Source organism: Thamnophis elegans, chromosome 2 (genome assembly GCF_009769535.1).
Source record: "Thamnophis elegans isolate rThaEle1 chromosome 2, rThaEle1.pri, whole genome shotgun sequence".
Lineage (NCBI taxonomy): Eukaryota > Metazoa > Chordata > Lepidosauria > Squamata > Colubridae > Thamnophis > Thamnophis elegans.
The window spans coordinates 4,968,174-4,989,223 of NC_045542.1; the positions used below are offsets into that span (position 1 = coordinate 4,968,174).

The 21,050-nt window shown below is 44.1% G+C and overlaps 1 protein-coding gene across 1 annotated transcript in view; it reads right to left on the reverse strand.

Annotated features, from left to right (window-relative positions):
* Positions 1–652: 652 nt before the first annotated feature.
* Positions 653–21,050, reverse strand: part of PDE4A (phosphodiesterase 4A) — a 113,943-nt gene continuing 93,545 nt past the window's right edge. Inside the window, exons 8-15 of the mRNA XM_032238972.1 lie at positions 19,300–19,478; positions 15,475–15,573; positions 13,325–13,489; positions 12,064–12,163; positions 8,884–9,038; positions 4,978–5,100; positions 2,555–2,737; positions 653–1,303 (exon numbers count right to left, since the gene is read on the reverse strand). Of these exons, the coding sequence (XP_032094863.1) occupies positions 932–1,303; positions 2,555–2,737; positions 4,978–5,100; positions 8,884–9,038; positions 12,064–12,163; positions 13,325–13,489; positions 15,475–15,573; positions 19,300–19,478 (1,376 nt within the window). The 3' untranslated portion in view covers positions 653–931. The remainder of the gene's footprint in view (positions 1,304–2,554; positions 2,738–4,977; positions 5,101–8,883; positions 9,039–12,063; positions 12,164–13,324; positions 13,490–15,474; positions 15,574–19,299; positions 19,479–21,050) is intronic.

Below are 21,050 nucleotides of genomic sequence, written 5' to 3' on the forward strand. Positions count from 1 at the left end.
CTCCGAAGAGCTTCCGAGATTTCCCTCCAGTGAAATAAAGGCACAAATATATGAGCTAAACGGGGAGGACTTATCTGGGACAAAGGAATTACAGTGGGGTTTCTCAACCTGGGCATCTGCGTGTGGATTTTAATTCCCAGAATCCCCCCAGCCAGCCAGGATGGCTGGGTAGGGAACTTTAGGGCTTGAAATCCAAACATCTTAAAAGTTGCCGCGGTTGAAAAACACTGACATCTCTCTCTGTGCGTGTATCTATGCCAAATGGTGACCAGTTTTTGTTGTCGAGTTCCTTGCCACTGGCATCTATTTTTTTTTTACTACAAATAGGCAAAACCACTATTTTAAAAATAATTCTGTTTGGCCTTTTTCTCTTTCTGCTGCTACATACATGCCTCACCTCCTCGCTGCCCTCCTCCCCTTTCCTGGTTGCAGAAGTCTAAAAAAAAGTTAGCAAAATGAAGTAATTAAAAACAACCAGTCAGAAGTGATGAAGGGAAGAAAGGGACAGAAAAAGGAAATGGAAAATTATTTCTGGAGTGCTTAGGACAGTGTTTCTCAACCTTGGCAACTTGAAGATGTACGGACTTCAACTCCCAGAATTCCCCAGCCAGCGAATGCTGGCTGGGGAATTCTGGGAGCTGAAGTCCGGACATCTTCAAGTTGCCAAGATTGAGAAACACTGGCTTAGGGCCAGTTACTACAGCAGCAGGCTACGACCCTCTGCTGGGGCCAACCTGGTTCTACAGTTGTTGTGTGTGTTCCCCATCCCCCCCTACATTTTTTTTCTTAGTTTTCATTTTATAAAAAATACAATAAAAATAAAAAAATGAGTTTTTTTTCCATTTTTTTTTATCCCCACCCCTCCCTCATGAAAACCACCGTGTGTGTCTCTGTAGGGGAGCTTGTTTTCTTCAGTTGTCTCTTCCCAGAGTCATGACGTGCCAAGTGATGTGCCAACTGCTGTACTGTCCGTTCGTCTGTCCTGCCCGTCCTGGGAGTCGTGTTGTTCTTCTGTGGCTGTGTAGTAGCTGTTGTCCTCGTCTCCAGGACTGCTGTGGTCCTTCTCAGATGGTTCTGAGTACTCTCCTTCCTCCTCCAGCGTCAATTCGAACTGGAATTTCTCTAGACAGGCCTCTTCGTCCTTCTCGGCATCATCTGGAGGTGGAGAGGGGCTCTGGGGGATCATGCTGTGATACCAGTCCCTGTTGTCCTCAAGAGTGTCCAAAATGTCTTGTGCGTCAGGGTGGACAAGGTCGGACCATGTCTCCCACAATGGGTGCACAATATAGTCAATGAATCCCACCTGGAGGAAGAAGAGGAGAGGTTAGATTGACAAAGACATGGGACCGGCCCATTCCCACCCAACTATTGAAGAACATCCAGCAAAGGATCACTCACAATAGCAATAGCAATAGCAGTTAGACTTATATACCGCTTCATAGGGCTTTCAGCCCTCTCTAAGCGGTTCACAGAGTCAGCATATCGCCCCCACAGTCTGGGTCCTCATTTCACCCACCTCGGAAGGATGGAAGGCTGAGTCAACCTTGAGCCGGTGAGATTAGAACCGCTGAACTGCAGATAACAGTCAGCTGAAGTGGCCTGCAGTACTGCATTTAACCACTTCGCCATCTCGGCACACATGAGACCGGCCCATTCCCACCCAACTATTGAAGAACATCCAGCAAAGGATCACTCACAAAACGAAGGCGGGGGGAGGGAGAGGGAGATAGGAGAGAAGAGAAGAGACCAACAGAGGAGGGGGAGAGAGAGAGAAAGCAAGACAGAGACCCTAAATAATGCCAGCAATGGAAGAACAAAGTGGGTGTGTCCATCCTTCCATTACTGGAGCTTCCATCTGAGTTTCTCAAGTATGATTCAAGAATTTGCCAAATACATTTAAGAACAGGTGGATGCAGAAAACCTGTTTTTTCCCCTAAGACAGTGTTTCTCAACCTTGGCAACTTGAAGATGTCTGGACTTCAATTCCCAGAATTCCCCAGCCAGCGAATGCTGGGGAATTCTGGGAGTTGAAGTCCAGACATCTTCAAGTTGCCAAGGTTGAGGAACACTGCCCTAAGACTTCCTCCCTACTTAAGAGGTAAATTTGTGTCACGACTGCAAGTATAAAGTGGAATTCATTGTCTGATGCTTCCAAATTTAGCACGCTTGGGGAATCCAAAGCAAGCATCTCAAATGCAGCATTTCCATTGGTTTGATACTTAATCATTCAAAAAGGCTGGATCCCACATCTTCTATTTTATCATCTGAATGTTTCCAACCTGCCAACCTTTCTTGATAACTTGGGGGAGGGGGAGAAATCCCGAGTTGAGTAAGGCTTTAGAGCAGTGTTTCTCAACCTTGTCAACTTGAAGATGTCCGGACTTCAACTCCCAGAATTCCCCAGCCACCAGCTTCTATAGCAACCAATAGCTACCTCCGGACAAGGTTATTCCTGCTCTGAATGCTGGCAGAAATGAAGAGGTAGAGGGAGTAGGAAGAGGATCTTTCCTCCTCCTTAACTGAGCTATGATTCCCATACAGCTACCACATGTACCTGTGACTTCTCCACAGAGGCTGTGTGCTTGTCACACATAGGGCTGATCTCCATGCCCCGCTCCCGTTCTTTGTCGCCTTGCCTGAAGAACTCCTCCATGATCCGGTCTGTCCATTGCCGATACAACTCCAAAGGCTTTGTGGGGTTGCTCAAGTCTGCACAGTGAACCATGTTCCGTAGGACCTGAGGAAATCGGCAAAAATGCAGCACCAGTCAGAGGCTTCAGTGTGTGGCACCTCTGCCTGCGTGGCACGACAAAACCGCGGTCCACTAAAGTGCGCCCGACGAAAGCGCGTACGTGACGTCATCAGCAGCGCGACAAATAAAATTAAAAATAAATAAAATTAAAATTAAAATAAAATTAAAGCAAGCCGATTCACATAAAGGTAAGGGTTAGGTTTAGGGTTAGGGTTAGGTTAAGGGTTAGGTTTAGGGTTACATTAAGCGTTAGGGTTAGGTTTAGGGTTAGGTTAAGGGTTAGCGTTAGGTTTAGGGTTAGGTTAAGGGTTAGGTTTAGGGTTAGGTTAAGGGTTAGGGTTAGGTTTAGGGTTAGGTTTGGGGGGGTTAGGTTTAGATTTATGCGTTAATTTTAAATTTACCGCTCACATCGTGCTGTTTTCGTCACGCTGTAATGACGTCACGTACGCGCTTTCGTCGAGCGCGCTTTAGTCTACCGCGGTTTTGTGGTGGAACCCTCTGCCTGCACCCCCATCAGCACCCCTGTTCAGAGTATCGAGGCTTTAAAAAGCCATTGCTTTTTATGTGTGGGGATATGTGTGAATAAGACATAAGGCCCTCAACAAAACATTTTGGCAGGCTGGTGGAGAGTGGGGAGAGAGAGGGGAACTGGGCTGCACAAGTGGTGGGCCGCTGTGAGTGCCCGCACAGCTCAACTTGTGTGAGTGGTGGGCCAGCGTTCATGCATAAGTGCACACGGTTTGACTTGTGGAAGTTGAGCAGTGTGCGTGTGGGCATGCATGTTGGCACACCACTGGCACAAGTTAGCCCGCCGCTTGTGTGGCATGATTCTGAATAGGCTATGGTGCAGTAGTGGGCTGCGGCCTGGGCATTGGAGATCCCCTACAATAGGAGAATGGCAAATGAAAAATCCGGAAAAGGAATGGCATGCGCAAACCCCCTCAAAAAATTAACTGTAAAGTTATCATAATTCATTCCCTGTTTCATCTCAACAGCTAGGGAAAATGCTGTAATATATAGCACAGTGTTTCTCAACCTTGGCAACTTGAAGATGTCCGGATTTCAACTCCCAGAATTCCCCAGCCAGCGAATGCTGGCTGGGGAATTCTGGGAGTTGAAGTCCGGACATCTTCAAGTTGTCAAGGTTGAGAAACACTGATATAGCATGAATGTAGCCGGCCAGGAGTTTACAGTGTGACGACTGGTAATTTTTTGTGATGCTCAAGAGGCATGTTGTCAGTTTGAACAGAAGCATTTTAAACAAAAGGACACAGTTACAAATATTAACCTTGACAATATAAAATGTTACGTGATGGACTGGGATCTCAAGCCAAACTACATTTTTTTTTGAAGAAACGGATCTCCTTAGAGCAGTGTTTCTCAACCTTGGCAACTTTAAGTCCTGTGGACTTCAACTCCCAGCAGAGCTGGCTGGGGGAATTCTGGGAGTTGAAGTCCATGGGACTTAAAGTCACCAAGGTTGAGAAATACGGTTCCACCACAAAACCGCGCTCGACTAAACCGCGCCCGGCTAAACCGCGTCGCTGACATCATCAACAGGGCAACAACAGCGCGGAGACAGAAGCACGCTGTAAACCCTAAACCTAAAATTAACCCCTAAATCTAAACCTAACCCCCCTAAACCTAATCCTAAACCTAACTCTAAACCTAACCCTTAACCTAATCCTAAATCTAACCCTAAACCTAACCCTTAACCTAACCCTAAACCTAATCCTAACCCTTAACCTAACCCTAACCCTTAACCTAACCCTAAACCTAACCCTAAAGCTAACCCTAACCCTAACCCTAACCCTTACCTTAAGTTGAATTGGCTTGCTTTCAAAGCGCTATTTAAAGCGCCCTTCTTTCTCCGCGCTCGCTGTTGTCGCCCTGTTGATGACATCAGCGACGCGGTTTAATCGGGTGCGGTTTAATCGGGCGCGGTTTGGATGGGTCACGGAGAAACACTGCCTTAGAGGTTGCCTAAGCCAGCTTCTTAGAACAGACTAGAACAACAGAGTTGGAAGGTACCTTGGAGGTCTTCTAGTCCAACCCCCTGCTCAGGCAGGAAACCCCATACGATTTCAGACAAGCTCAATGCCAGTTTTGCATCATCCATACTTAGATTGTCTGGGGAAAGTTTAACTCCCAGCGGTCTACCTTTTCCACAGCTGATTTTTTTCCCCCTTTCTCTTAATTCAAGGTGCGTGGAAGAGCTTACTCACCTGTATTCTGTCGGTGTAATTATCCAGCAAAAGCACTCCTGAGCTGGTCACTTTCTTGGTCTCGACCATTGTCTTCAGATCAGCCAAGAGACTCATGTGTTTGGACATGTCAGTAGCCAAGACCTGTAAAATAATCACTGAAATAAACAGAGATGTTGCTCCTCACTCGTTTTCACACCACATGTTCATACATGCCCACCAGTGGTGGGTTTCAAAAAATATTGGAACCTACTCTGTGGGTGTGGCCTCCTTTGTGGGAGTGGCTTGCTGCCCATGTGACCGGATATGAAATTATGAATTAGTACTTAGGTCGGTCCAAGTAGCTATTCAGAAACTCTGGCATTGAAGCATGCAAGTCTTAAAGCTGTCAAGTTACAAGACCCTTGCACCCCTAACCCTTTAAAAATACCCAGGGGTGTTCAAACTTGACAGCTTCAAGACTTGTGGACTTCAACTCCCAGAATTCCTCCTCCAGTCACATTGGCTCAGGAACTCTGGCATTGAAGCATGCAAGTCTTAAAGCTGTCAAGTTACAAGATCCTTGCACCTCTAACCCTTTAGCAGTGGTGAGTTTCAAAAAATGTTGGAACCTCTTCTGTAGGTGTGGCCTGCTTTCCGGGTCCACTGGTGGAACCTCTTCTAACTGGTCCGGTAGATTTGACGAACCGGTTCTACCGAATAGGTGCGAACTGGTAGGAACCCACCTCTGATGCCCACCTTCCAACTTGATAAAGACACTTTTATGGGTACAATCCTTAGCAAGCTTTGGTGAGTTCATAAGCCAGAGGTGGTGGGAGATGAGTTAACTTTGAAATTCTCAATACATCAAAGACCAGTTTACCAAGATCACATGCTATCTTCAGGACACAGCCTAGCTCTTGTTCCAAGGCAAGTTCCTATCTATCATATCCATTTTATGAGAAAACTTCAAGATCCGAACCAGATTCAATATATTATATATTGATTCTTTTAAGTCATTCCATAGTTTCTAGAAAAGGTCCTAGAGGATATAGTTCAGAACCCCCTTTCCAATATTTTGAAAAAAAAAAACCCTCTGTTCCTATTAGAAACTAGGAAAAGGTGCTAACCAGACAATATGGAGATTCTGATATTAAAGTCACTAGAAATTGCTATGAACAGTTGATTGTTTAGAATAAAATAAAAGTAAGCAAGGGGAAAAATCTTCATGGTTTCACCTGGCTATTCCTGGTTAAATGAATTTCTGTACTAAAAATACAAAGGGAATAATCTACGTCTTTACGAGAATTCTCCCATCTCTTCAAAATAGCAATAGCAATAGCAGTTAGACTTATATACCGCTTCATAGGGCTTTCAGGCCTCTCTAAGCGGTTTACAGAGCCAGCACATTGCCCCCACAGTCTGGGTCCTCATTTCACCCACCTCGGAAGGATGGAAGGCTGAGTCAACCTTGAGCCGGTGAGATTTGAACCGCTGAACTGCAGATAACAGTCAGCTGAAGTGGCCTGCAGTACTGCACCCTAACCACTGCGCCACCTCGGCTCTTGTGGTTCAAAATGTGGTTCAGAAAGAAATTAGTTTTTTTTAAATCCTCATATATGTCTTAAAACCATTGATATAATAAAAAAGATGGACAATGAAGAATACTGGAAGTTTCACTAATAAACTAGAGTACAATGGTACTTTTGCAAGACCACAAGAAAACGTATCCAAGAAGAAACACGTCAGTTTAACGTGAAGTAGTGAAAAAGTCAATGGAAGAAGACATAAAGATTAATAGAGCAAAATGCAAGCTTATAAAATACAAGAGAGAAGGTTTTTGCATTAAAATGTGGAGATAGCTCTGGGTGTGGGACAAGACGAGAAATGTTAGAAATAATCGGAAAATTCTATTCAGAGCTATACAAAGATTCAAATCATTCAAAAATAATAACATCCACGAAAGAGGAAATGTCAGATATCCTAGTGGAGGAAGTATCAAGTGCCATAAAATCAATGAAAAGTGGCGAAACTTCAGGATTTCATCCTGCAGTGGCTAGACAATGGCTAACACGATGATAATACTTTTTAATCTTTTACTTCAGGTTTAAGAAATGTTTGATAAGTGTTCACTGATTGCTGGACTAAACCCACAGTTGCATCCAATAAATATAACTATAGTTATATTAGGGCAGTGGTTCCCAAACTTGGCAACTTTAAGACTTGTGGACTTCAATTCAGAGCTGGCTGGAGAATTCTGGGAATTGAAGTCCACAAGTCTTAAAGTTGCCAAGTTTGGGAACCACTGTATTAGGGTATTCAGTGACTTATTAAGTAATACTTAATTACTCAGTATTCTTTCAGCACTCTGCTTATGTTCTGCTCCTGGCCAATTGAAAACTTCAGTTCCAATACCACTGGAATGGCTCTTTTCATTTCTAGAATTCTGCACAGTATCAATATCTCAACAAGTTTGCACTTTATTGTCAGAATTCAGATGAAGAAACTCTGAAAAGCCCAACAGATCAAATCATTCCAGCATTAAGGAAGGATTTCATGTATGCACAGGGGCCAGTTAGCTGTTCTCTCTTGGAATTTAATGCAAAACTTGTTTTTTTTTTAAAAAAAAATTAAGGCTTCCTCCCTAAAAAAAAGTAAAAGCAACTTATTCTAATCTGCTTGGCTTGCCTCTGACATTCCACAGGGCTAATTCTATCTACCTAATTCTAGACTGTTGGCCCATTGCTGACCTTGCAAAGGTAATTGTACCTCTTAATTGGTAAATCCTTCTGCTGCTTTCCTTAAATATCCTCCCCCCCATTGATTAGCTGACCCTTTTTGCCTGAGATGTGGGGCTGCTACCTATCCTGCTACTAACTCACTGAGTTGGCCTTCAGAAAGGAAGAGTTGGAGAAGCTGTGGAACAAGAATGAAGGAGAGCTGGGTAGGTGCCCACTTCCATTTAGGGCATCTGAGATTGGTTCCGGTATTATGGAGTAATTATTATGTACTAAAATGGGTTGAGGTCTCTTTCAGACATCTCTCCTGCTAAGAAGCTAGCCATATATCAGTAAAAACAGAGGACCAGCAGCTTCTGGTCAAGGAGCTCCCCGTATGGAACCTGGTAAAAAAACCATCCGTTTCCATTCCATTTATTGAATTTATAGGCCGCCCAATCCCGGAGGACTCCGGGCGGCTTACAGAAATAAGAAATATTAAAAAGGGTTAAAAACAGATAAGACACAACAAATTAAAAAAAAAAACACAACATGCACCCAGTCTAAGCGGGGCTGGACCTCAATCAAGAGGTCAACAGCCCCAGGCCTGCCGGAAAAGCCAGGTTTTGATAGCTTTACGGAAGGCCAAGAGAGTGGGTAGGGTCCGGATCTCTGGGGGTAGCTCGTTCTATAGGGCCGGAGCGGCAACAGAGAAGGCCCTACTCCGAGGCGTCGCCAGCCGGCATTGTCCAGCTGATGGCACCTGGAGAAGTCCCATCCTGTGCGATCTTACCGGTCTTAGGGAGGTATGCGGCAGAAGACGGTCTTGTAGATATCCGGGTCCTAGGCCATGTAGGGCTTTAAAGGTGATAACCAGCACCTTGAATCGTGCTCGGAGATCAACGGGAAGCCAGTGCAGCTCTCGGAGGATAGGTGTAGTGTGGGTGTACCTTGGTACACCCAATATTGCTCGCGCGGCTGCATTCTGGACTAATTGTAGTCTCCGAACACTTTTCAGGTAGAGCGCATTACAGTAATCCAGTCTTCCCATGTTACATATGGTCTGCCAGAAATATGAAATATTTCTTCCATATAAAGTATCATCCAGACTCTTCCAAGAAGGATTAGGTTTCTCCCATTAAAGGAGGATGGGACGTCTAATTGGAAATGCTGCAGGAGATAAGAGGCAGGTTTTTCACAGGAACCAGTCCCACCTCCATCCCAAGCTCACCATGTCAATGACCATCTTGCGCAAGGTCTGTCTCTGTCTCTTGCTCAGGTTCTGGAAGATGTCACAGTTCTCTTCCTGCAGCAACTTGAAACCCACAGCTAGGTGGTGGTTCTCCAGAACAGACTCATCGTTGTACATCAATGCTAGCTCGGAATCTGAAAGGAAGGGACATAGATGATGAGAGGGTTATGGAGAATAGGAGAGTTTTATTTGCTCATGGAAGTATGGCCAACGGTGTTTCAAGCAGCAGGCGGAACACGTCAGATTATCTGTCTGTCTAATTTTAAAAAAAACACATTTGAGAGCCTGTTTGGTATAGTGGTTAAGTCATTAGGCTAAAAACCAGGAGACCATGACCCGACAAAAGGGCGAACGACAAAACCGCGCCCGACTAAACCGCGTTGCTAAAACCGCGAGGTCATCAGCGCGGTGACAACAGCGTGGAGACAGAAGGGCGCTTTACAACAGCGCGTCGGCAGAAAGCCAATTTAACTTAAGGTAAGGGTTAGGTTTAGGGTTAGGTTTAGAGTTAGGTTTAGGGTTAGGTTTAGCGTTACGTCTAGGGTTAGGGTTAGCGTTACGTTTAGGGTTAGATTTAGGTTTAGGGTTAGATTTAGGTTTAGGGTTAGGTTTAGTTTTACAGCGCGCTTCTGTCGCCGCGCTGTTGTCAGCGCGATTCAGCGCTCATTCGTCGGAGCGAGAACACGCGAGAACACATTAGAACACGCGGTTTTGTCACCGCGGTTTAGTCGGGCGCAGTTTTGTCGTTCGCCCTTTTGTCGGGGAACCTACCTTAAGCACAAAGTCACCTGGGTAATCTTAAGCCAGTCACTTTCAGCTCTAGGTGGGAAGCAATGACAAACCACTCCTAAAATACCTTACCAAGAAAACTGCAGGGAAGTCTTTGAAAATGGATATGATTGAATGGAAGGAAAAATAAATCGATAAAAAGCAAGCAAAGAAACATAGCAACATTCCATGAAAAATCACTACCTCTTTTGAATCCAGAGGGCTGACAAAATGGAACACCTTTTACAGAATAATTTTTTCCCATTCTAATGCATTCCGTATTTGCTACAACTTTTAACTCATAGAATTCTTACATCCAGTAGCTGATCTTTCTCTCCCCTCTCTCTTACATACATATATTTTATACACTGCTACCTCTTTGGTCTCAAGACCCTTTCATTTCTTCTGGCTGCCCTTTGCACACTATTATGGCTTGATGAAACACATCTGCACAACTCAAAGATCAGGTAAATCCCAATTAAGCACTATCTCTATCAAAAAGAGCAGAGCAAAACAATTTTGTCCTGTTATTCTAGCTGGGAAATTTGTTGGATGAGACAACAGCAGCATCTTAGATTTCAAACGCTCTTTCTAAAGTTTATGTAATTTCTGTTTTTCCGTCATTCTAGGGCAGTTTCCTTTTTCAATGCAACAGACTAGGAAAATCGTAGAATTTTCTTTTCCTTCCCATCCTCAATGCTGGCTCTGTGTGCCCTTCCTCACTCCCAATATCAGTACTTCTTTCATCTGTAACATAATGAAAAAGTCCATCTGCACTGATGTATAACGATGACTTAGGTGTTCTATTCTATTTTGACGTAAGAATGCCAGTTTTACCATTTTATATTTTCTTTTATTTATATGCAGTCCTGTGCCTTAAGAGTCCCCCAAAGGGTTCCACCACAAAACCGCGTTCGACTAAAGGGCGCTCGACGAAACCGCATAGCTGACATCATCACAGGGCGACAACAGCGCGGAGACAGAAGCACGCTGTAAACGCTAAACCTAAAATTAACCCCTAAACCTAAACCTAACCCCCCTAAACCTAATCCTAAACCTAACCCTAAACCTAACCCTTAACCTAACCCTAAACCTAACCCTTAACCTAACCCTAAACCTAATCCTAACCCTTAACCTAACCCTAAACCTAAGCCTAACCCTTAACCTAACCCTAAACCTAACCCTTAACCTAACACTAAAGCTAACCCTAAAGCTAACCCTAAACCTAAGCCTTACCTTAAGTTGAATCGGCTTGCTTTCAAAGCGCTATTTAAAGCGCCCTTCTTTCTCCAAGCTCGCTGTTGTCGCCCTGTTGATGACGTCAGCGACGCGGTTTAATCGGGCGCACTTTAGTCGAGCGCGGTTTTGTCGTGCCATGCCCCCAAAGTTCTAAACTGAGTTTATTTTATATTAGTCAATAATATTCATTCATTGGCATTTTGGGAAAATACTGAGCAAAAAACGGGCTTGGGTAGCAGGATAAGAAAGATGGATTCTATTGTATTCTCAAATTCCACCTGATGCTTCTCACTAACACGGACCTCCATCTACCTAAAACTTAAGCATTTAAGCTAGAAAAATAGCATTAGATTTAATAAATGGATTAATTCCTCTTAAGAGTTAACTCATCCATTTTCTTGACTGACTTTTTCAGAGCACAGAACCCACCTGAGGCAAATTCCATAAGACAATTATCTACAGGCTAGAAGTGCAAAGACATTAGACTTTTAGCTGGGTTAGATAGGGCCAACAGAAGCCTCTGTTTTGCTGCCTGCTTTTCGGCTGCCATTGAAACGGGGAGGGAAGGCATGGTTTTTGAGGTACCTGAGCCTTGGACCAGTGGGGAGAAGACAAGGGAGAGTGATCCAGAAGCCAGCAGTGAGTTGTTCCTGGATGCATGCCATCGAAGAGCTACTAGGCGTCAGGAACAATTATGCGATTACAGGAGGTGATTGTACTCAGCTGCTGGTCATTAGGCTCCTCTCCAGACTATAAAAAGCTACTTGTACACACGGCCCTCTTTGTAGAAGTCAACGCAGGATTGAATGTCGGAGGACATTACTGTGAGCTTGGCAGGCTGGATTGCTGCCACGGCTTATCTGGGTTTATTGCTGCCTGAGTTTGTCTGAGTTGCTGCCAAGGTCCCTTATCTGTTTGTTCTGCTTGGCTTTCAGACACCGAGGTCTTGGTGTCTTGCTATTAAAGTACTTTCCAGTTAAGCTTGTCTCGGCATTCGTTACTGGACGGAGGAGGGGGTCAGAACACCTTTCTATCTAGATTAACCTGTATGCAAGACACATAGATCCTGGCTGTGAACATACATAAACCCACCACTCCTTGCCACTCCCCCCCCACCCCCTTGCACTTATGTTCAGTGTGGCCTTCACTCACTGGTGTTGATCAGAAATTGGTTGGAGACACCAGGATGATCCACATCATGAATGGCAGCCGCGAAGATTGCAGCCAAGATCTCCAGGTCAGTGAAGACAGCCTGTAAAGGGGAAAGGGAATGAATTGCCTGATGTCTGTTTCATGGAAGAACTGCTGCCAGGAGATAAAAAAGGAATTAACTGGGGTTAGAATTTGGATCCCCCCCCCCCAAAATCACCTCCACTAGACCGATTAGATCCCACAGACTAGGCCTCCTCCGAATTCCATCCGCTGGCCAATGCCGACTGGCGACTACCCAGAGGAGAGCCTTCTCTGTGGCTGCTCCGACCCTCTGGAACGAGCTCCCCGTGGAGATTCGAACCCTCACCACCCTCCAGGCCTTCCACAAAGCCCTTAAAACCTGGCTGTTCTGACAGGCCTGGGGCTAAAGAGCTTTTGCCCCCCCGCCTCGAATGGTATGACTGTTGTGTGTTTTTAAATTATGTATTGTTATGTTTCATCTTTTTATTTTTTGTCTGTACCCCCCTTCCCTGATTTGAATTGTGAGCCGCCCTGAGTCCCCTTCGGGGGAAAAGGGTGGCATATAAATATAATAAAATCAATCAAATCAATCAATCAAATATGTGTGTGGCCACCCTGGATAGTGATCCACTACCGCTCAAAGCGATAGTAATCATTTATAAAAGTTCCGCAAGATTCAGTGTTTCACAGGCATAATAAAATTTTATAATGGAAGCATAATACCTGGTATGATGGATATTATAAAGCATAAACAGAGAGGGCTGTAAAGCACCGTGAAGCGGTATAGCAATAGCAATAGTAGTTAGACTTATATACCGCTTCATAGGGCTTTCAGCCCTCTCTAAGCGGTTTACAGAGTCAGCATATTGCCCCCAACAACAATCCAGGTCCTCATTTCACCCACCTCGGAAGGATGGAAGGCTGAGTCAACCTTGAACCGGTGAGATTTGAACAGCTGAACTGCAGATAACAGTCAGCTGAAGTGGCCTGCAGTACAGCACTCTAACCACTGCGCCACCTCGGCTCAGTATACAAATCTGAGTGCTATTGCTATAATACAAGTCATAACAATCAATCAGTTGTAAGTTCATCTGTCTCCCACTGCTGTTCCAAATGAAACAGGGAAAAGTAGAGAAACTCTCCATCTTTTGGGACTCTGGAAACCCAGCCCTTCAGAGAGGCTGAAGCAACAGTGGTGTCGGATCCCCACATTTCCTAACTGCAACAGATCATGACTTACATCCAAGGCCGGTGTAGATAGGAGGACGTGCGTAGATTGAGTGACATCAGCAGCATGGAGACTGTTGTGGTAGGCCACGTCAGCATGGTAGTGGTCTTCTAGTGTCATGATATAAGTGACTAACGTGTCCACGGGGATCTTAAAAGTTTTCAGCAAGTCTCTTTCCTATGGGGAAAGAAAGAAAAAGGAAATCAGTGGTTGAAATAGTAAAGCGACGGTTCGCAGCTTCTTCTGTGGACACTGGCTCCTGAAAAGTGCGTGGCACGAAAAAACCGCGCTCCACTAAAGCGTGTCCGATTAAACCGCGTCGCTGACGTCATCAGCAGGGCGACAACAGCGACCGCGGAGAAAAAAGGGCGCTTTAAATAGCGCTTTGAAAGCAAGCCAATTCAAGTTAAGGTAAGGGTTAGGTTTAGGGTTAGGTTAAGGGTTAGGGTTAGGGTTAGGTTAAGGGTTAGGTTTAGGGTTAGGTTAAGGGTTAGGGTTAGGGTTAGGTTAAGGGTTAGAGTTAGGTTTAGGGTTAGGTTAAGGGTTAGGATTAGGTTTAGCGTTAGGTTAAGGGTTAGGTTTAGGGTTAGGTTAAGGGTTAGGTTTAGGGTTAGGTTTAGGATTAGGTTTAGGGGGGTTAGTTTCGGTTTAGGGGTTAATTTTAGCTTTAGCGTTTACAGCGTGCTTTTTTCGTCACACTGTGATGACGTCAGCTACGCGGTTTCATCGAGCGCGCTTTAGTCGAACGCGGTTTTGTGGTGGAACCGAAAAGTGAGCCCTTGAAAAGGAGAACTGTGCGATATACTCTCGGTCCTAAGCAACAATTATACCAGGAAGCAATGAACAAGAGCTACCTCTACCACCCCCATGAATCTAGATCCACCCTTCCCATGCTTTGAAACCACACGGGATACAGCAGACTTGCTTCCCAGGCATCGTTATTACTTTGCGTGCATTTATATGAAGTGCTGTACGTGAATAAAAGCAAAAATAATCCCACCATCTCTCCTAACTCTAACTCTAATCCTAACCTCCAGCCAGCTAGTGCTTTGGGAGATTAATGCAAAGTTAGCACCTTTGCAGGTTCATGAAAAAAAAACACCAAATTCTCTCGAGATTAAAACTCCCCCAAACGTGTGGCTGTCGATTTTTCAGTACTTTGCCCATGCTGGCTGGGATTATGGCTGTTTTAGTCTCATCAGGTTGTCAGGTTGAACAATTAATCATAGACGAACTACTTTTTGAAGGCACTTTCTCTCTACAAAGAGGACAAGCAGTTCTTGGCTACACTTCTGATTATATTTTTCCCTGTAGGGAAAGAACCTGGAAGCCCCACCCCTCAGAATCCAGGGTGATAGATCTCAGAAGGTGCAGCTGAACCTCAAATCAAGGCACAAAATGCTTTCTTTCTTCTATTAAAATGCTTAGGATGCTGCCCACATAATAAATTAGCCTGGCTCCATATTGTTGCATACCAGTGGTGGGTTTCAAACTTTTTTCGAACCTACTCTGTGGGTGTGGCCTCCTTTGTGGGAGTGGCTTGCTGGCCATGTGACCTGGGGGGAGTGGCTTGCCGGCCATGTGTTCTCTCTCTCTCTCTCTCTCCCCTTCCTTTTGTCTCTCTGTCCCTTTTTCCTTTTTTTCTTTCATCTCTCTCACTTTTTCTTTCTTTTTTCTTTTTTTTATTTATTTCTTTCTTCCTTTCTTTCTCTTTCTCTCTCTGTGTGAGTCTGTCTGTCTGTCTGTCAATCTGTCTCTGTGTGTGTGTTTGTGTCTGTTTGTCAGTGGTGGGTTTTAAAAAATTTTGGAACCTCTTCTGTAGGTGTGGCCTGCTTTCCGGGTCCACTGGTGGAACCTCTTCTAACCGTTTCGGTAGATTTGACGAACCGGTTCTAGCGAACTGGTGCGAACTGGTAGGAACCCCACCTCTGTTGCATACGTTGCTTTTTGACTCATTTCTGTACCCAACTCGATATTTCGTTGAAATAATTTGGAGAGTGAATTTCTTTTAAAAAGGTCAGGCTTCAAACTGATAAGACTGTATAGCATTCTCAGGTTTCTTTCTCAATAGTATCACTGGACCAAACCAGACATGGGACTGATATGTGTGGGCCATGTGCATAGCTAGCAGGAGAGAGAATAGCGGCCTCTGCAAAGCTTACCTGGAATATTGTATACATGATGCAGCTGAGCGACCGATTGTTGGAATAGTCAGCAACCCGGAAAATGTTAAGGCCCCACTTGTTTAGATATTCCAGTTCCTAGAGGAAGCCACAGGGGAAGAAGTCGGTGAATTTTTGGCACAATGGATGTCAAGCTAAAGAATCCAGGAGGACAGAGAGAATGGCAGATGAAGAAATCAAACCTACTATATTTTCTTTGCTATGCCACTAGAATCTGAAATGTCATTCTTCAAGCGTAAGATCAAGAAAACCCATTGGGAAAGTCTATAGCACTTAAAAATGTCATCTAGTGTGAATTCTCATTAAGTTCGGCCTAAACACAAAACCAGGCAATGTTTCTTTTATTTTCATTGATCTCAAATGCTGAGATAAAAGGATCATAAATAGTCCAGTTCCACCACAATTTTCTAAAATATTCCCTGGGCTCAAAAGCAAAACAAGAATTTTTTCTGAAGCAAACAAAAACCTAGATTGCATAATATTGTCATCTATCTCTTTTTCTCTCAATGGAACATGCTTTTCTGATAACCTTTGATTATGAAGTAGTGCATTACCACCTAAATAGCAAATGCTTTCTAAAAATTATTTATTCTTTATAATTGTAGCCCATGTCTGTTCTGCACCAGATGGACCTTATTCAAAAAGTTCCTTTAGTTAACAAGTTCTGTCTTGCTTATTTTCCTGGATTACATTTGAGCAATCAATTCTCAGCTCAATAAAACGAGATGTGAATGAACAATTGTTTCATCTCCTTTTTTGTGAAAGATGGAAAGCTAAGTCTACAGTTTAAAACGTTTCAGATATATTCCAGAATACAAATAATGCATACATTAAGAAGTACAAATCTTTTCCGAACAAGTCCAGACATTAAGCTAAAAATAAATGTTAGCTTCATATTTTGGTTTGCTTAGAGAGTATCAACCAGTTTCTTGGCTTGGAGAACATGAGGAACCAAGCAAGGATTTCCTGGTTTAATTACTCATTTATATAGAAAAAGGAACAAAGTAATTTCATTCAACTTATAATGCTTTTTCTCAATAATACAAGGTTTGGTTATCTGAGTGTGGTCACCGGAAATCAATACTGATGTAGCCTACAAGAAATGAGGCATAATTTGCTAGTACAAACGGAGTAAAATAAGAAAAACGAAGACTTGTACACTATGGAAATACAGAGAAAAGACCAAGGGTAATTCAAAATTGTTTGATTCAATTCATAAAATGCAATTTCTTTGAATAAAACTGATTGCTATGTGGCAGTCTGTCTTTATTTTTGTATTTAATATTGCAAAAATAATTGGGGTGAATCTAAATAGGTATTATCTAATGATGTATCTAATTAGATATGAACTATATCTATAGGAATATGAAAATATAATTAAAACATAGAATAAGAAGAGCCGAGGTGGCGCAGTGGTTGGGGTGCAGTACTGCAGGCCACTTCAGCTGACTGTTATCTGCAGTTCAGCGGTTCTAATCTCACCGGCTCAAGGTTGACTCAGCCTTCCATCCTTCCGAGCTGGGTGAAATGAGGACCCGGATTGTTGGGGGCGATATGCTGACTCTGTAAACCGCTTAGAGAGGGCTGAAAGCCCTATGAAGCGGTATATAAGTCTAACTGTTATTGCTACTGCTAATAATAGGGATGGAAGGACCTTGGAGGTCTTCAAGTCGAACTCCCTGCCCATGGCAGGAGATTCTGCACCATTCCAAATTAGTTTACCTAAAACTATAAGCTAGCTAGCGGCCTAATAATCCTATTGACTTGCCACGTGACAGTATTGATCAGTTTTTTTAAGAGGACATTTAGTGGAAATCGGTGAAGCAGTTATAAAGACTCCACATTTCTGGAAAGAGGTGTTTTCCCTTGTTCATGCATAATATTTCTGGATTGCAAATTTCAAGCCTATACTCTTTTGCTCACCCTGCACTCGGTTTAGAATTCTGATAATATTCGCAGTTTTGGATGTCATTAGCAGTTACAGCGAACTGACTGGGACTGAAAGAACAAAGACAAGAATGGAAGGGATTGTTACTTGTTTAATGAATTATGATTTATTAAGCCAAGAAAGTTATTTTTGAACTGGTCTTTTACAATCATTCCAGGATAACAAGTGAGTATTGTGTTGATTTATATTCCTTGCAGACAGCTGGTCATTTGCATTATTTTTACAGAGTCATCGAGACCACTTGGTGGTTTGTTCTGTGTCCTCAGGGTCACTTTAGGAAGCCGAGGTGGCGCAGTGGTTAGAGTGCAGGACTGCAGGCTACTTCAGCTGACTGCAGTTCAGCAGTTCGGCTGTTCAAATCTCACCGGCTCAGGGTTGACTCAGCCTTCCATCCTTCCGAGGTGGGTAAAATGAGGACCCGGATTGTTGTTGGGGGCAATACGCTGACTCTGTAAACCGCTTAGAGAGGGCTGAAAGCCCTATGAAGCGGTATATAAGTCTAACTGCTATTGCTATTGCTAAATGGGGATGGAACCTTCTTGGAACTGCTAAAAGGACTATGTTGCAGAGCTGTGCTTTCTGTAGGATGTTTTCTGATCTGTGTCCCATGCGCAGGCTGTTGGGGAAGAGTCTGTGTTTTTTGCAACTCAAACTGAACCGCAAATGGTTCCTGTAGTCCAGTGGTTCCCAAACTTGGCAACTTTAAGACTTGTGGACTTCAACTCCCAGAATTCTCCAGCTGGAGAATTCTGGGAGTTGAAGTCCACAAGTCTTAAAGTTGCCAAGTTTGGGAACCACTGCTGTAGTCGAATGCAAATGACCAGCTGTCTGCAAGGAATATAAATCCCCACCATCCAGTCAGAGCTGAAGAAGCTTATTGGTTGAGAAGCTAAATGTTTCCAAAGAAAAACAAGAAAGCCCAGTTGCCTCTTGAAAAAACCACAACCATGGCTTGGGTGACTGATAAGACATTCAACTCTATAAATGTTTTAAATAAATAAATGGCACCTTCTTTAGCAAAAACTTAAAACGGTTTACATGTTATCAAACATCCACTGGTTGCTGGTTAGGAGCACTTAATTCTGTATTCATTTTTCTGCACACAAGTGTTTGTATTGTTTATTTTTCTCCAGTCATGGTTCTTTCTTTTGGTTCCTTTGTTGTAAAATAGCTCGGGTAATTTGTTTAGGATGGCCCACAAATAAATAAACAAATAAATAAAAAAGAAATATCTTGTGTTGGAGAAATATGCAGAAGCTTTCAATCCAAATGAAACAGGAATACACTAAACTCGGTGATAGTTAAATCTTTTTGTCAAATGTGCTAAAATTATGAGGAAGTGAACCAGTTCAATATCCTGTTTGGGGGCGTGGGGGGGGGAATGCTGCCTTAAAAACAAAACAATCTTGAGATGAAAATACTTTTGCATCTCGTCAAAGGCAGAAGTTGCCTCTGAAAAGAGCCGAGGTGGCGCAGTGGGTAGAGTGCAGTACTGCAGGCTACTTCAGCTGACTGTTATCTGCAGTTCGGCGGTTCAAATCTCACCAGGCTCAAGGTTGACTCAGCCTTCCATCCTTCCGAGGTGGGTGAAATGAGGACCCAGACTGTGGGGGCGATATGCTGACTCTGTAAACCGCTTAGAGAGGGCTGAAAGCCCTATGAAGCGGTATATAAGTCTAACTGCTATTGCTATAAAATCAACCTAAATAAAATGTATTAAGGCTGGCACTTTTCTCAGAGTCTAGGGACTGTTAGAAGCGCCAGCCACAATTTCCAAGTCATCCTTTGCAAAAGATGGGCACAGTCTTCCTTCACTCTCCCCTCCCCTCTTTTTTTTTATCATGCTAAATGCTCACCTTACTGAGCAGCTCTTCTTGATCTGTTTTCACCCCAAAGCGGGGAATGCTGGAATTGGTCAGGCTGGAACTGTGCGTGAGTTTCTTGACCCCACTGATCTGGCACATGGGTTGCTGCCGCTTCTTCTTCTCCCGCTCTTTCTGTGTTGGGGATGGGATATCCACATCATTCTGCTTGTCTGTGGATGAAAAACGAGACTGCATTGGAGAGAGAAATGACAATGGGGGGAAAAACCTGGAAGAGAACCACCTCAACTGAGAAAGAGTTTAGAGTTTAGAGTTTTATTTCATTCGTATGCCGCCCTGTTCCCTAAGGGGACTCAGGGCGGCTGACAACTCAAAAAGGGAAGGGGGGATACAAACAGTTTAACAAGAACACAAAACTATACATAGTTAAAAAAGCACAACAATCATACCATTCGAGATAGGGGCAGCGAATCTTTAGCCCCAGGCTTGTCGGAACAGCCAGGTTTTAAGGGCTATGCGGAAGGCCTGGAGGGTGGTGAGGGTACGAATCTCCACGGGGAGTTCGTTCCAGAGGGTTGGAGCGGCCACAGAGAAGGCTCTCCTCCGGGTAGTCACCAGTCGGCATTGGCCGGCGGATGGAATTCGGAGGAGGCCTAGTCTGTGGCATCTAATTGGTCTAGTGGAGGTAATTGGCAGCAGGCGCTCTCTCAAGTACCCAGGTCCAATAGCAATATAGCAATAGCAGTTACTTATATACCGCTTCATAGGGCTTTCAGCCCTCTCTAAGCGGTTTACAGAGTCAGCATATTGCCCCCAACAACAATCTGGGTCCTCATTTTACCCACCTCGGAAGGATGGAAGGCTGAGTCAACCATGAGCCGGTGAGATTTGAACAGCCGAACTACAGAACTGCAGTCAGCTGAAGTAGCCTGCAGTGCTGCATTTAACCACTGCGCCACCTCGGCTCAATACCATGAAGGGCTTTATAAGTGACGACTAGCACCTTGAAGCGTATCCGGAGACCAATAGGCAGCCAGTGCAGCTCGCGGAGGATAGGTGTTACGTGGGTGAACCGAGGTGCACCCACAATCGCTCGCGCGGCTGCATTCTGGACAAGCTGAAGTCGCCGAATACTCTTCAAGGGCTGCCCCATGTAGAGCACGTTGCAGTAGTCCAGTCTGGAGGTCACAAGGGCGCGAGTGACTGTTGTGAGAGGCTCCCGGTTCAGGTAGGGACGCAACTGGTGCACCAGGCGAACCTGAGAAGTAGCCTCTGGACCAAGTGTCAGGATTTGTGACGCAAATATTTTATCTCCATTCCACCCATCATCCAAATGACATGGCTTCATTACTGTCTCAAAGATGCCAAGAACGAAAGCTCAGAATTTATGGAGCAAAATGAATTTTAACCTAATTCCTGGTAGCTTAAACTTCCCATTAGTAAATCAGGGTACTGGAGGAATGTTGGATACTATCCTAAAACTTCTTAATACTTACTGGAGTCTTGGGAGGTGCATTTATTGTGTACGTTATTTGTCTTTTTATATTCCCCCCCCCTTCTTTGTTGCCCTCATACATTTCCCCCTCCCCTTTATTTTAAAAGTTGAATAGCCTCAGGATATGATTGTTCTTCAAGGTATATGCAGACTCCCGTTTTCTATAATTCAGATATTTTATTCGCCACGTCGGCAAGAGGCGAGGTGGCGCAGTGGTTAGGGTGCAGTACTGCAGGCCACTTCAGCTGACTGTTATCTGCAGTTCAGCGGTTCAAATCTCACCGGCTCA